The sequence below is a fragment of the Rhizomucor pusillus genome, assembly GCF_041956525.1.
Source record: "Rhizomucor pusillus strain CBS 183.67 unplaced genomic scaffold VTP01scaffold_3, whole genome shotgun sequence".
Classification (NCBI taxonomy): domain Eukaryota; kingdom Fungi; phylum Mucoromycota; class Mucoromycetes; order Mucorales; family Lichtheimiaceae; genus Rhizomucor; species Rhizomucor pusillus.
The window spans coordinates 1,273,966-1,286,621 of NW_027192145.1; the positions used below are offsets into that span (position 1 = coordinate 1,273,966).

Here is a 12,656-nt window from a genome sequence, read left to right on the forward strand (position 1 = left end):
TATTAGCAGCGAAAGAACGGTTCGAGTGTGCGTAACTCCCCCTTACAATTCATTTCTTGATCTGGTACACCCCTTACGTGTTTTCTTGTCACTCTCCTCCGCCTCCTTAATCAGCTTTGGAAGGTTAAGCATCATAATACTCGAGGAATTTTGGGTGCCATATGATGAACACAAGGACGGAACCGATTCCGTTGTACGAGGTCCACTGATTTTTTTTCTCTCCTTCCCAAATGCTGCATGACCCCATCGACAATAAACGCTCATCAATGATGTTCGCTCGAGAGAACTTGATGCATCCATGACAGGCATTATAGCCTCCTCCTATGGCCCATCTCTTTGTTCTGGTTGGCTCGACATGCATGCAGGTTTGTCATTGCATACATCAGAATCCCGGCTTGCCCATCTGAAAAGAACCCTCGATATTCCATGTTCTTGATTGCATAATGTTATTAAGCGGCTCCTCGTGCAACTACATGGTCCTACAGTATCGGCTTTGAAATATAAGCATTTTACATAATGTCTGCAGAAAACATGCTTAAATCTTTTCGAGATGGTAACTGAATCGTTATAGAAGGCGGTATCCGCCGCTCGCTCCATCTAAGACCCGCCTTTCCCGGAAGGTTGGTTACTTTATAAGCTGCTCTACCGCCCACTCGTTTGTTATTGTCCATTGACGTGATGGACAGACATCTTAACATTGGTTAACGTATAACCTAGCTTATTAAGCCTAGATATTGCGAGTGATGCGGAGTATAGTCTGGATGAGTTACCAGCTTGATCAGATTTCAAGGAGCATTGTATAAGCTTTATGAAGTAGTTTGTCATATCTGCTTACTCAAAGTCACCCATGAACTCAATATCCAAGATCTGGCGAGATAGTACCCGATGAACAAGTCTCGGATGCAGCATTTTCAGCAAGTAATGTATCCTTGAGGCTTAGCTCGTGCTGCTAGCCTTTTTCTGCGAGAACCTTATCTCCACAGCCTATCTTGATGTTGCTGAGACATGGATGAGAGATCGTGAACCTTTCAAAACTTGGAATACAGAGTACCAATTTGTCCATCACCATCACTGGAAGAATAAATCCATCAATACCCAGTCTACAGTCTTTCCCGCTCCGCAGAAAAAAATTTTTTTTGAATTCAGGCTATATAAACCTCACGTCGGCAACAGTTTACAGTTTAACTCTTCTTCTTGTTCAACGTAAGTACTGTAATGTTCGCTCTTGGTGAGCATGTCGTGGAGAGTACCATGATGAAGAAATCTATAGCTCCTAAACCCAGCTCAGTTTGATAAAACATATGAAAGCAAAACTTTCCCTTGAGAACTCTGATACTCTTCACAACTATGCTCACTGAGTGCATTCCTGCTCTGTCGAGAATGTACATACTTACGAAGATGCTCCTGTAGGTTGCTTATACAAGCGTAAGCAATGAAGAACTGAAAGATTATGCATAAATAGGATTATGAAATTGACAGAGAAATAAAAAATGGTGAATTGACTCCATTAAAGACCATTGCCTCATATTTTCTCTCCTTGGCTGGCTGGATTGTGTTTACATGTCTACGTGCGGCGTCTGTGTGCAAACGTACGGTCGCACTTGAACTTCTTTGGTCCGCGGAATACTCCCGCTCGACTTAATACACTCCCACCCCGTTCTCCTTTTTTCTTTTCACTTTCTCACCTCGGATCAGAATGACGCTCGACGCCAATTATAACTTTGGGAGCGCTGATGAATATACGCAGCTGCTTGCCGAGCTTCACGAAGACTACTGCCGGGCAGCGCCGCAGGACGTGCTCCAGTTTTGCGCCAACTTTTTCAACCGCAAACTCGAGGAACAACGCGCGACGTTTCGTCAGCAGCAGCTAGGACTCTTTCAGGGTAAAGCTTAGTTCCGCTCCCTCGATTGGATTGCGCCCTGGCAACTTGCCGGCTAAGAAAGACCCTTCTTATTCACTCATTGTCTAGATTCTGGAGAACAGCATCCCCTTTCTGCAAACTCTGTGAACAAAGGCCCAGAGTGGTTTGACCCTGTCACGAGACCACCTAACGATAAAATTATCGACAATGACAATAATCCGTACAGCTACTCTGAAGGCGAGGAAGACGAGGAATATGAAGATGCATATGACGACGAAGAGCGAGACGTCGTGGCAGATCCCATGTCTGTAGGTGTTCCTCCTGTCACCTACAACCCAGGCCGCCGTGTCTCGGTGAGCGCTGAGTCCATGACACCTTCAAGCGGCAGCGAGTTTATAAAGAAAGTGATACCCAAGAGCCCTGACCAATGCGAACGGATCCGCGTCAGCGTCGCAAATAACTTTTTGTTTCGCAACTTGGATGAGGAGCAATACATGGATGTGGTGAACGCCATGGAAGAGCGGCGCGCCGTTGCCAACGAGAAAGTGATCGAGCAAGGCGCTATTGGTGACTTTTTCTACGTCGTGGAGTCAGGAACTCTGGATTGTTTCATTACCCAAGATAATGGCGAGACGAACAAAGTGGCCAACTACGAAGGCGGTGGTAGCTTTGGCGAATTAGCGCTCATGTACAATGCGCCACGTGCTGCCACGATTATTGCAACTTCAGATTGTGTGCTTTGGGCGCTTGACCGTGTGACATTCCGTACTATTCTCATGGAAAACATGTCACGCAAACGCCGAATGTACGAATCTTTTCTACGTGAAGTGCCCTTGCTAAAGTCGTTGGAGCCATCGGAACGCAATAAGATTGCGGATGCATTGGAATCTGTGTACTTTGAGGACGGCGAGAAAGTCATTATGGAAGGCGATATCGGCGATCGGTTTTACATTATCGAATCAGGCCAGGCTGCAGTCTACAAGAAAGCAGATGATGGATCAGAACAGCTAGTTAATTCGCTTGGTCGCGCTGCATACTTTGGAGGTATGTGTAGAGAATAGGAGATAAGAAATGCAGTGAGTTTTACTGGGAACTGACGTACCGTTTTTAGAATTGGCACTCTTGAATGATAGTCCGCGAGTAGCCACTGTGGTCGCTCAAGGTCGTCTCAAATGCGCAAGTCTTGGTAAAAAAGCATTCACTCGACTGCTTGGACCTGTTCTAGATATTCTGAAACGAAACTCTGAACTATACCATGCCATCATTAACCAACAATAGATACGTCCACACTCATCCATGTGTAGAATTTCCATGCTATCTCTCTCTCTCCCTCTCTCTCTCTCTTCTCCTCTTTCATACCCTGTCTTTATCTCGCTTTCTTTTCTCTGCCTATCTTTTCGTACTCCATGTCCTCCTGTGAGTTTTGTATTGAAGGATTGAAAATGAAACATTGCTTCATTTTTAAGTATGCTCGCGAAATTTCACATGCAGGGATGAGTGTCTTGGATATTGGAATGGAAATACTTATTTTTGCATTGCAAGAAATGGAGCGAGCTAGGCACTTTCGAAATAATGCACTCTGAAATCTGGCACCCTCCATTCTTCTTGCTCGTTCCTTTTCCTCTCAGCGACACATAATGATAAGCAGCTTAATGTCTCCCATCGATGTGGCCACACCGCCGCCGTTCCCATCCAACGGCACAGGCATCGCCAACCTACCGAACCAGCGACACAAGATTGTCGCGAAAAATGGCGCAAACTTTACATTGATGGTGTGCGGTAAAAATCTTGCACTATGCCTTTCTGTTACACAAAGTAAGCTTATACGATAATGACATGCGGGCTGGCAGGTGAATCCGGCACCGGCAAGACCACATTCGTCAATACACTTTTCACATCGACCATCAAGGAGCCTAAAAATCTTTCCGCGCACCGACGGTACAGACAGACTTCAAAAACCGTTCAGATCCAAATAACCAAAGCTGGCAAGTGCTCTGACACAGTAGATATATTGATCCTACATCACTAAAACGTCCATAATCGTCATAGAGTTGGAAGAAAAGATGTTCAAGGTGAATTTGACCGTGATTGATACACCGGGATTCGGCGACTATGTCAACAACAGGCACAGCTGGAGCCCTATAGTTGATTTTATTGACGAGCAGCACGACAAATATATGCGCCAAGAACAACAACCTCGTCGCGACGCCGGTGTGGATATGCGTGTTCACGCCTGTCTCTATTTCATCAAGCCTACTGGCCATACGTATGTTTGGTTACCCTGCCAGGTGACAATTCTCGCGCCTATGTGTATCTAACTAATTTTTCCCTTTTTTTGCAACGCATGAAAAGCCTGTCTCCGCTGGATGTGGAATGCATGAAGCGACTGGGCACGCGCGTCAACCTTATCCCTGTGATTGCTAAGGCAGATACTCTGACGCCTGCGGATCTGGCAAAGTTCAAGCAAAATGTAACAAGGAAAAACGCATAGACCCGTGCTGAAGCATTCTAATTACAATTTTTGTACATATACATAGGTCCGGCAAGTGATTGCGGCGCAGGATATTCAGGTTTACTCGTGCCCTGTCGAAAGCGAGGACGAGTCAACGACTAGACGCAATGCAAACATCATGGCCGCTATGCCATTTGCCGTGATAGGATCAACGCAGGACGTTGTGACAAACGATGGACGCTGTGTCAAGGGACGCCAATACAGCTGGGGCGTCGCCGAGGTTGAAAACGACTACCACTGTGACTTTAGAAAGCTGCGCAGCTTGTTGATCCGCACGCACATGCTCGATCTTATCTGCACCACGGAGGATATCCATTATGAGCGATACCGTCAGACGCAAATGGAAAATTTGAGATTTGGAAACGAGCCTGCGTTGCGTATCCAAAACGAAAAGTTCCAGCACGAAGAACAAGAATTACACGAGCGCTTTGCAGAACAAGTCAGGAAACAAGAACTTCGCTTCAAAGAGTGGGAACAAAGGGTACGTGATAAAACGCTGGTGTACCGATTTTGAGTGATGCTTACCAAACATTGAATAGTTGTACGACGAACGGGACAAATTGCACCAAGAATTAGAGGCAGAAAGGTTAAAGCTCAAAGAGATGCAGAATGAACTTGAGCTCTATTTCCAGAGTAACCAAGCTTCTTCACCTCGCGCTGCTAGAAAGTAAAAATTATAAGAAATTATTGTTTTATGCAATAAATTATGCATGCAAATAATACACCGATGGCTCCAAGCAAGTACACAGCACCGCTGCTTGATTGGTCGGGCGTGCTCGTCTCAAGCTCGATCATCATCGCTTCCAGCCGATCTGCAAAGGCAGGCAAAGAAAACTTGGATTGGACGTGCTGGCGCCCGTGCTGACCCATCTGTTTGCCATTGTATTTCTCTATGATAAAGTCGCGGATGCCCTCTGCCCATACGTCCGGGTCAGACGGTAGCAAGAGTCCCGTTTCTTTGTTCTTGACAGTTTCTACAGGACCACCTGTGTTGACTGCAATGACAGGTACAGACGCATACATGCCCTCGACCGGCGTAATACCGAAATGTTCGTTTGATGGGGTGTACAGCAAAAGCTTGGCTTGATCGAGTAAAAATGTTCGTTGAGCATCGTTGAAGGAGCAAAGGAAAACAACTTGGGCATCTGCAGGGACGTCCGCCGCCGCGCTTGAAGGGTGGATCGTAAATGTCTGTAGTCCAAACTCTTCAGTCGCCAGTTGATCTAATTCTTCTAAATATTCGACATTTTCTCTAACACGTTTGTCGTAACCGCCTGATTAAAGATAGAGATTAATATGTACAGCAAGCGACAGTTAGGTCACAGAGATCTGCTTACCTGCAAGCACAAGTCTGTAATTTGCAAATACATCTTTAGGTACCATGTTCTTGATTTTCAATGCAGCGAAAGCTCGCAACGCCAGTTCTACATTCTTTTTGCGCTCGAAACGGTTAATTGATAACAGCACCCGCTTGTCTCTGCATAGATATCCATACAATTATTAATTGCTATCACGGAGAATTGCAAATCAAGAACGTACGTTTCTAGTATTTTAACGGTAGGATCGTTTCGATCTACAGGTCGATCATATGCGTCGAAATTGATAGGTGGATATAGTATTTGAGGTGTTTGATGGACTGATGGAAATGATTTCTTAAACATGCCAGCAGTGAACCCGCTGTTGACTGCAATTAGATCTGACATGCCAGTAGTCAACTCTTCCATTTTATCCACAGGTGCTCTGTACAGCTTTTTGATGGTAGAATTGCGTTGCGTTAATAGTTTGTCCGGAAAATGGCAGTAAAAAAGGATCTACATCAATATCTGTGTGAGACACATGCAATTCGTGAGCTGCAAGCATATTTACTTTAGCTGTTGTAAACCATTTCAGCAAAGGCACGCAGGCGCTCAGTTGGTCGACAAAGAAGATATCGTACGAGTGTCGTTCCCAAAGTATCAGCGAAGCAACAAGAACGAATTGTCGCAAGATGGCGCATAGAATATAAAAACGTCCAAAAATCGTCCGTGGCAACCAATCGCCGCGTACTTGCACTTTTAATGTTCCTAGATTTAAGGCACTTGTGTCAGCTTCTTTCTCTTTATGGTTTTAATCTGCGCATGGTATTTCACATGTGATTTTTACCATCTCGTGTTTCCTCAAAGCAATGGTTTGGGTCGTGATGACTTGTATAAAAGATGACCTGATGGCCTTTTTTCTGAATGCCCACTGCAGCGTCAACGACCAAACGTTCGGCTCCACCTACAAATTGCAGCGGATTTTAACATGCAGACAGGTGCATCCTGTGGAGCCTATCTAAGGATATACCTATGCCGAGATCAGGGTGTATGAATGCAACGTTTAACGATTTAGACGTCATTCGGCCGTGCAGAAAACACTACTTTTTGTCTGTTGCATTCTACTATTCCGCGTGGCAAGTCCGCATTGTTTTGTCCTTGTTACACAAGATTTGAGTATGTCAGTAGCGGGAATGGCAAGAGTCAGAACAGACCACCTCCTACCCCGAATTTATGGGATTTTGTTGCATACGGACCGATTTTGTCAGGTCTGTATTATGAATGGATTCGACGAGATCGAACTATTGTTCAAGAGCGCATACGTGGGCATCCATGCGTTGACGATACAAACATTTAAAAGGAGCATGTGCCGCTTCTGTCTCTACTACATATATTCTTTCTTCCTTTCTTTATCACTCCATTTATATATCATGTATCTGACTATCCGCACTAATATTTCCGTCGCACATGACTTGTTTCAACGGCGAATTCCTTGCTCTGCAGATAAGGTCGTCGTTGATAACATTATCCTGCGCTGATGGTAGCTTTATTTTGTCGAAATATAAAAGAAACTGTCTCGAATATATAAGTTATCATCATACAATTGTTTCTTCCTGCATGGCTTCGTTTATGATTGTAGAGATATCCCTGCGCAAATCAGTTTGCTTCCTAACTCTTCTGCGAGCGACATGGCTCAAAACCCGATCTGTTATCCTTTGTGATTGCAGCTACAATGCAGAGAAAGGGAATATCAGACAGATAACTCTCTTTCGGTTTTCGTGACCTTATAAACTGTTCTCGGCGGTCCGCTGTAATAAATATTCCAGCTGCTTCGTGATTGTGAAGCGAAGTAGTATCTTCGTATTGATGTTTAGTGAGGATACTCTGTCATTTCTGCAACGACTTCCATTATCGGTTTCATGTAGCTCAAATGCTTCCTAGACCGTAGAGTATTAAGCAAGCTGGTTACCATGTATGTACAGCGAATAGCGTTGCTTGTCAGATACAGATGTCTGCATTATTGTTACCGCGTGCTTGACTTTTAGAAATAGCTCTAGCTGTGCGTCTGTGATAACACAATAACAGCAAAGTTCGTATCTGAATGTGCACTTTTGATTCTCTTATACTATAGACTCGTGTGACAGAGTAATCAAGTAAAAACATGGAAATGTATATGGTTATCGTATCGTTCTCAGCGCCGGTTATTTGGAAAATTAACCTTTCTATGTACCTAATTCCTCGCGGCAAATTTTGGCAGGGGCCAAAAGTGCTGCCTGTGCTTGAATCGATTAAAAATAAAAGGGATGCTGATATATCCTGAGAATGCTTTTCACTTTGCCAGAAGACGGAAGAGACCTATCAAACGAAGCTGGAAAAATCGTCATCAAGACTGTTGATTGCTCCAGTCTTTGCAGAAACGCGAATTGTATCTTGCACACCAGTGGACGAGCAACCCAAGAGCAAGACAAGTTGGCAGCGAAACGCATAGATTCGGCCAGTGCTAGTCAATCCCTTCGTAAGGCAAAAGCACTATTTCAACAAAATTCAGTACCCTTTAAGCTGCTCTTGAAACTACGGTGAACATGAAACTGACCACGAAAGAAATAACGGAAGGTAGGCAGCCGTCAGCCGTCTGTGCTCGGGTCATTCTTCAAGATCACCTAATTTAATCGCTTCTGCTTCACCTATAATTTACAGCAACCTCGGTATCCCTGGAAAAGGTATTTAAGTTGCCTCGATATGCCTCCGCATAATTTTCTTTGGTTAGCATAGTTTTCGTTCCTTTTGGGACGTTTTTGTATAGCATAATCCCCCCCCCAGATAAAAGGAAAAAAAAAGAAAAAGGATTACATGCTGCTGGAGAAGCTGATTTCAGCTTCGCTTTCCTCCGCCGCTACACTTTCGATCCATAACGATCTACTTTGATGAATACTTTGACGTCATCAAAACTTTATCTGCAATCCATTCATATCTCTGGGGATCGCCTTCATCCGGCTTTATTGATTATAGCACTAAAAAACGGCTAAAAAGACTGCAGAAAAGTTGGCAGAAGACGGAGGTTGGTGGCTGTGTGTTTGCTTCTTCGTTCTTTCGAATATATCTGTCTAAGCAATACTCTTAAATCGGGATTTGCCGGGACTGTGGCCGAAGTGGATACAAGCGTAAAAGCAATGAGAATGCATACTCAGCATACGATGGCGAAACGAGCTCAGACTTTCTTTTAGTTGGAAAGAAGCGACGTATGAACCCGAAAACGGCGCAAAGCGTAAAAGACAATAGGAAGAAGGTCAAGCTGCGCGCACGCCGACAATCTCAACGATAATACTCAAGCTACATGTGCATCCTTATGGTCAAAGTGGACACTCCACCTCGGCGTCAAAAAGATGCATTAACCACAAAGCAAAGATAAAGGATGTCATCACTGAATGGTTGGCAAAAATTATGAACGTTTCGCGTGCTGTATTCCCTTCCAGAACATTGCTCGGCCTGCCTATAACCAAATCCTCCTCCGGGCAGTCATCCAGAGAGCTTGGATACTCCGTGAAATCCTCAGGAGAGCATTTATAGTTACAAACCGTTTTATCACCGAACATGGCCATGCTCCAATCTCCACCTAACATTTTTTTCGCAAGGATTCTGGTATTTGGTATCTCAGCTCGTACTGACATAGATAATAAAAGTTCAAGGTCTGGAATCGCTTTGCACAACAGTATCCTAATATTCGATATAGTCCTCTTAATGTTTCAGAATACTCGGACATTAATCAGCGGCCTGCGTAGAGGTTTCCATAGCGTACACGATCTCCATTCTCCGGCGGTTTTGCAAGCACAGTGCCGTCGAATTCCCAGTTTATTCAGACCGGCGCTCGTGTTAATCGATGTTGGAGGGAATATTGCATGTAAAGGCCTTGCTCCGTTCGCCTAAATCGGTGTGGACTTAAGGCAAGGCCCAAAAATCATGTCGTGTACTTAACGATTTTGGGAAACGCGAATTTGATTTTTGATAAAATGCGACATCAATTTTCAGTGGGGGAGACATTATTTTATGGAAAGAATGTACTTTAGGAAATGCGTAATAAATTGGGGGATAAAAATGACCGCACCTTTACATGCAGTGACGTTTAAGCTGTCCGAAAGCATCGTCTCAACCTCAAAATGGGAACATAGAATGGCCACATGTCGTATCGGGTACTCCCTCGTCCGTTTGGGATGCTCATTGGCGGCTAATCTTTGACTCAATTCCTTTTGAAACTTCTGCTATCATTTCGAAGTCCCTTTCCCTCATTTACATCCTAAATAGAGAACTAGCTTTGAACTCGTTATAATTTGAAAACACTCCAATGGCTGTCAGTCATGACCGAATAAATACTATACAAAAATGAGTATACAAACCTCCGGAAGTCAGCTAGTGTAATCAGACTAACTAGATTACCGAGTGAGAAGATACTAGCGGCAATCAGTCACGTTGCAAACGCTGGAACCACAGCAGATGCATTTGCATGCGCTTTGGAAAAATGGTGTATATTTAGACTCTTTTTTTCGCCATTTATCTCCTCGCTCGTTCCTTTTCTCCTTTTTTCCTTTCATATTTCAAGCAATGCCAAATATCTGTTCGAAGGATACCTCTATTGACGGCCGGACGCCTCTTCTTGCTGAAAATACAGGCAACAAAGAAACCAGATCGGACGATCGGGAGCCGTTCTTTTGGCTTCTCTGGAACGGATTACCAATTATCGGAGCACTTCTGCTAAAGCAATCTTTAAATTTTGCAACCGTTGTCACTATCGGGCACTTGGTATGATCATCCTGCTATCGGTCACAGCCCAGTACCCAATCGATCAGATGACATTAACCGCTATTGCGTTAAAGGGATCGACGGAGCTCGCAGCGGTAACTCTGGGAAACATGGTCGCTGGCATCAGCGGCCTTGTCACTGTATACGGTTTTCTGAATGCACTCGAGACAGTATGCTCCCAAGCATGGACTGGCTCTCGTAAGCAGGATCTTGGACTATATTTGCAAAAGGCATGTATCATGCTATGCATTCTCCTTGTCCCGATTACTTTGATCTGGTGGAATTCAGAGCGTTTGCTGTTAGCTCTTGGTCAAAGCAAGATGCTGGCTGAGCTTGCAGGTAATTAAAGACTCTACGCAATAAATGCCATTGCAACAACGCTAATGATGATTACAACACTAGGCCGCTATCTCAAGTGCTTCTTACCTGGTTTTATTGGCTACTGCTTTTTCGAGGCAGTGCGAAGATTTCTGCAAGCACAAGGGGTTATGTCTGCCTCCACGTACGTTATGCTTATTGTAGCTCCATTCAATTTTGGACTACATTATGTGCTCGTTTTCTGCGATCCGTTTAAACTTGGTTTCGTCGGCGCCCCTATTGCATTATCTATCAGTTATTGGTTGGCAACGCTTTTGCTTTTGGCATACGCATATTTCGTCAAAGGTCACGAAGGCTGGGCTGGGTGGTCCTACTCATGCCTGCGGGACCCGTGGCCCCTGTGGCGATTAGCTATTCCATGCATCTTTGCGTTCTTTCTTGAATTCTGCATCGTCGAGCTTTCGGTGCTTGCAGCCGCTTGGCTCAGCAGCTACCAGCTTGCATCGCAATCTATCCTTTTACGCACATATATCGTCTCCCGCGCCGTGGCTGTTGGCTTATCATCCACTGCTGCTACGCGTGTTGGCAATGTGCTTGGAAAAGGCCAGACTACGGAGGCAGAGCAGACGCTCTACAGGGGCTCCCTTTTGGCGCTTTGCATAGGAGTTCTCCAGGGCATCGTATTTCTTTGCACAAGGCACGATTTTGGCCGTTTATTTACCAAGGACCCTGCCATAATCCACGAGGTCGCCCAAGTATTACCAATATTCGCGTTCTTTCAAATGGTTGACGCTGTAGGTGGCGTCTGCTCTGGTGTGCTTCGAGGCATGGGCAGACAGCGTGTCACTGCGATCGCCGTTGCGTTCGCTTATTACGTAGTTGGATGCCCTCTCTCGTTCGTACTTACATTTTCGGCAGAGTTAGAGATTGTAGGTCTTTGGAGCGGTCTCGCAGCTGCATTTTGCATGGCAGCAACTCTGCAATTTATTTATCTTCTACGGCTTGACTGGCAAAGTCTACGTCCCAGTATCACGCAGCAGCAGAGCAAAGTGTCGAAGAAACCAGACTACAAGTATGTACTCAACCTCGATGACGATACACTATCTGCTGTATCAAGCGGATCCACAGTCATCTCAGTTCCTCCTTACGATCGATGCGCTCAAGAGGAAGTTTAGACCTGGATGCACCCTTATATAGATCCAATTTCTTCTTTTATTTGTCTATATTCCGTTTCAATTCAGCATATCCATTGAACTAGCTAAAGAGCATTGTCTCTATGCTGAATGCAGGTGTCAGCTGCTGTGCCAACTGAAAACGATTGTGTTATTCATTCTACAGCAGCAAGGCATCTCTTGAATATCACGAACGGTAAGGCGCTGACAATATAATATATACTAATTTGTCATAATCGCAAAAGAACTTTGGGCGCCATGGTTGGAAAGATTTTCATATCCTATCTCTCTTTGTACATGCGGCAAACCTTTATATTAAAAAGAAATAATCCAAGTTAAATTACAAAGGCGGGAATACGGGAATGAATATGAAGAAGTCAAGAGCGAGTAGCAAATGTAGTTGATTGGGAACAAGGGAATTTCATAACAGCATTACGTTTGTGTCTTGCGCTACTGCTGTGTAATCGTAATTGATACGTACACCCCGAAGGGTAATCCTCGAATTACTCGAGGGACCAGGCCGTGCATCTAGTGTTTCTGTATCAGCTTGCGTCCACCACAGCGAAGTAAACTGGTAGACATACTCTTTATCCATGGGGTCGCTTTGTTAAAATGAAAAAATAAAAGCACGGCAGAGGACTTGAAGTGATGCATCTCGAGAAGCGAGTCAAGACAGAGGCATGTCGGCTACGAAGTTGAGCGT

At 44.6% G+C, this 12,656-nt stretch overlaps 4 protein-coding genes across 4 annotated transcripts; 3 read left to right on the forward strand and 1 right to left on the reverse strand.

The window, feature by feature from the left end:
• Positions 1-1,696: 1,696 nt before the first annotated feature.
• Positions 1,697-3,140, forward strand: VTP01DRAFT_6721 (uncharacterized protein; the record flags this gene model as incomplete). The annotated part of the gene is made up of 3 exons (XM_069385654.1): positions 1,697-1,883; positions 1,971-2,906; positions 2,974-3,140. The coding sequence occupies 3 exons, from the start codon at positions 1,697-1,699 to the stop codon at positions 3,138-3,140; spliced, it is 1,290 nt and encodes a 429-aa protein (XP_069243094.1).
• A 359-nt stretch (positions 3,141-3,499) lies between these two features.
• Positions 3,500-5,045, forward strand: VTP01DRAFT_6722 (uncharacterized protein; the record flags this gene model as incomplete). Its single annotated transcript, XM_069385655.1, has 6 exons — positions 3,500-3,641; positions 3,713-3,847; positions 3,912-4,128; positions 4,215-4,332; positions 4,400-4,855; positions 4,914-5,045. The coding sequence occupies 6 exons, from the start codon at positions 3,500-3,502 to the stop codon at positions 5,043-5,045; spliced, it is 1,200 nt and encodes a 399-aa protein (XP_069243095.1).
• Positions 5,046-5,058: 13 nt separating this feature from the next.
• VTP01DRAFT_6723 (uncharacterized protein) lies at positions 5,059-6,751 on the reverse strand (the record flags this gene model as incomplete). The annotated part of the gene is made up of 6 exons (XM_069385656.1): positions 5,059-5,648; positions 5,712-5,851; positions 5,914-6,185; positions 6,241-6,437; positions 6,517-6,633; positions 6,700-6,751. The coding sequence occupies 6 exons, from the start codon at positions 6,749-6,751 to the stop codon at positions 5,059-5,061; spliced, it is 1,368 nt and encodes a 455-aa protein (XP_069243096.1).
• A 3,514-nt stretch (positions 6,752-10,265) lies between these two features.
• VTP01DRAFT_6724 (uncharacterized protein) lies at positions 10,266-11,956 on the forward strand (the record flags this gene model as incomplete). The annotated part of the gene is made up of 3 exons (XM_069385657.1): positions 10,266-10,463; positions 10,538-10,802; positions 10,866-11,956. The coding sequence occupies 3 exons, from the start codon at positions 10,266-10,268 to the stop codon at positions 11,954-11,956; spliced, it is 1,554 nt and encodes a 517-aa protein (XP_069243097.1).
• Between the last annotated feature and the right edge of the window lie 700 nt (positions 11,957-12,656).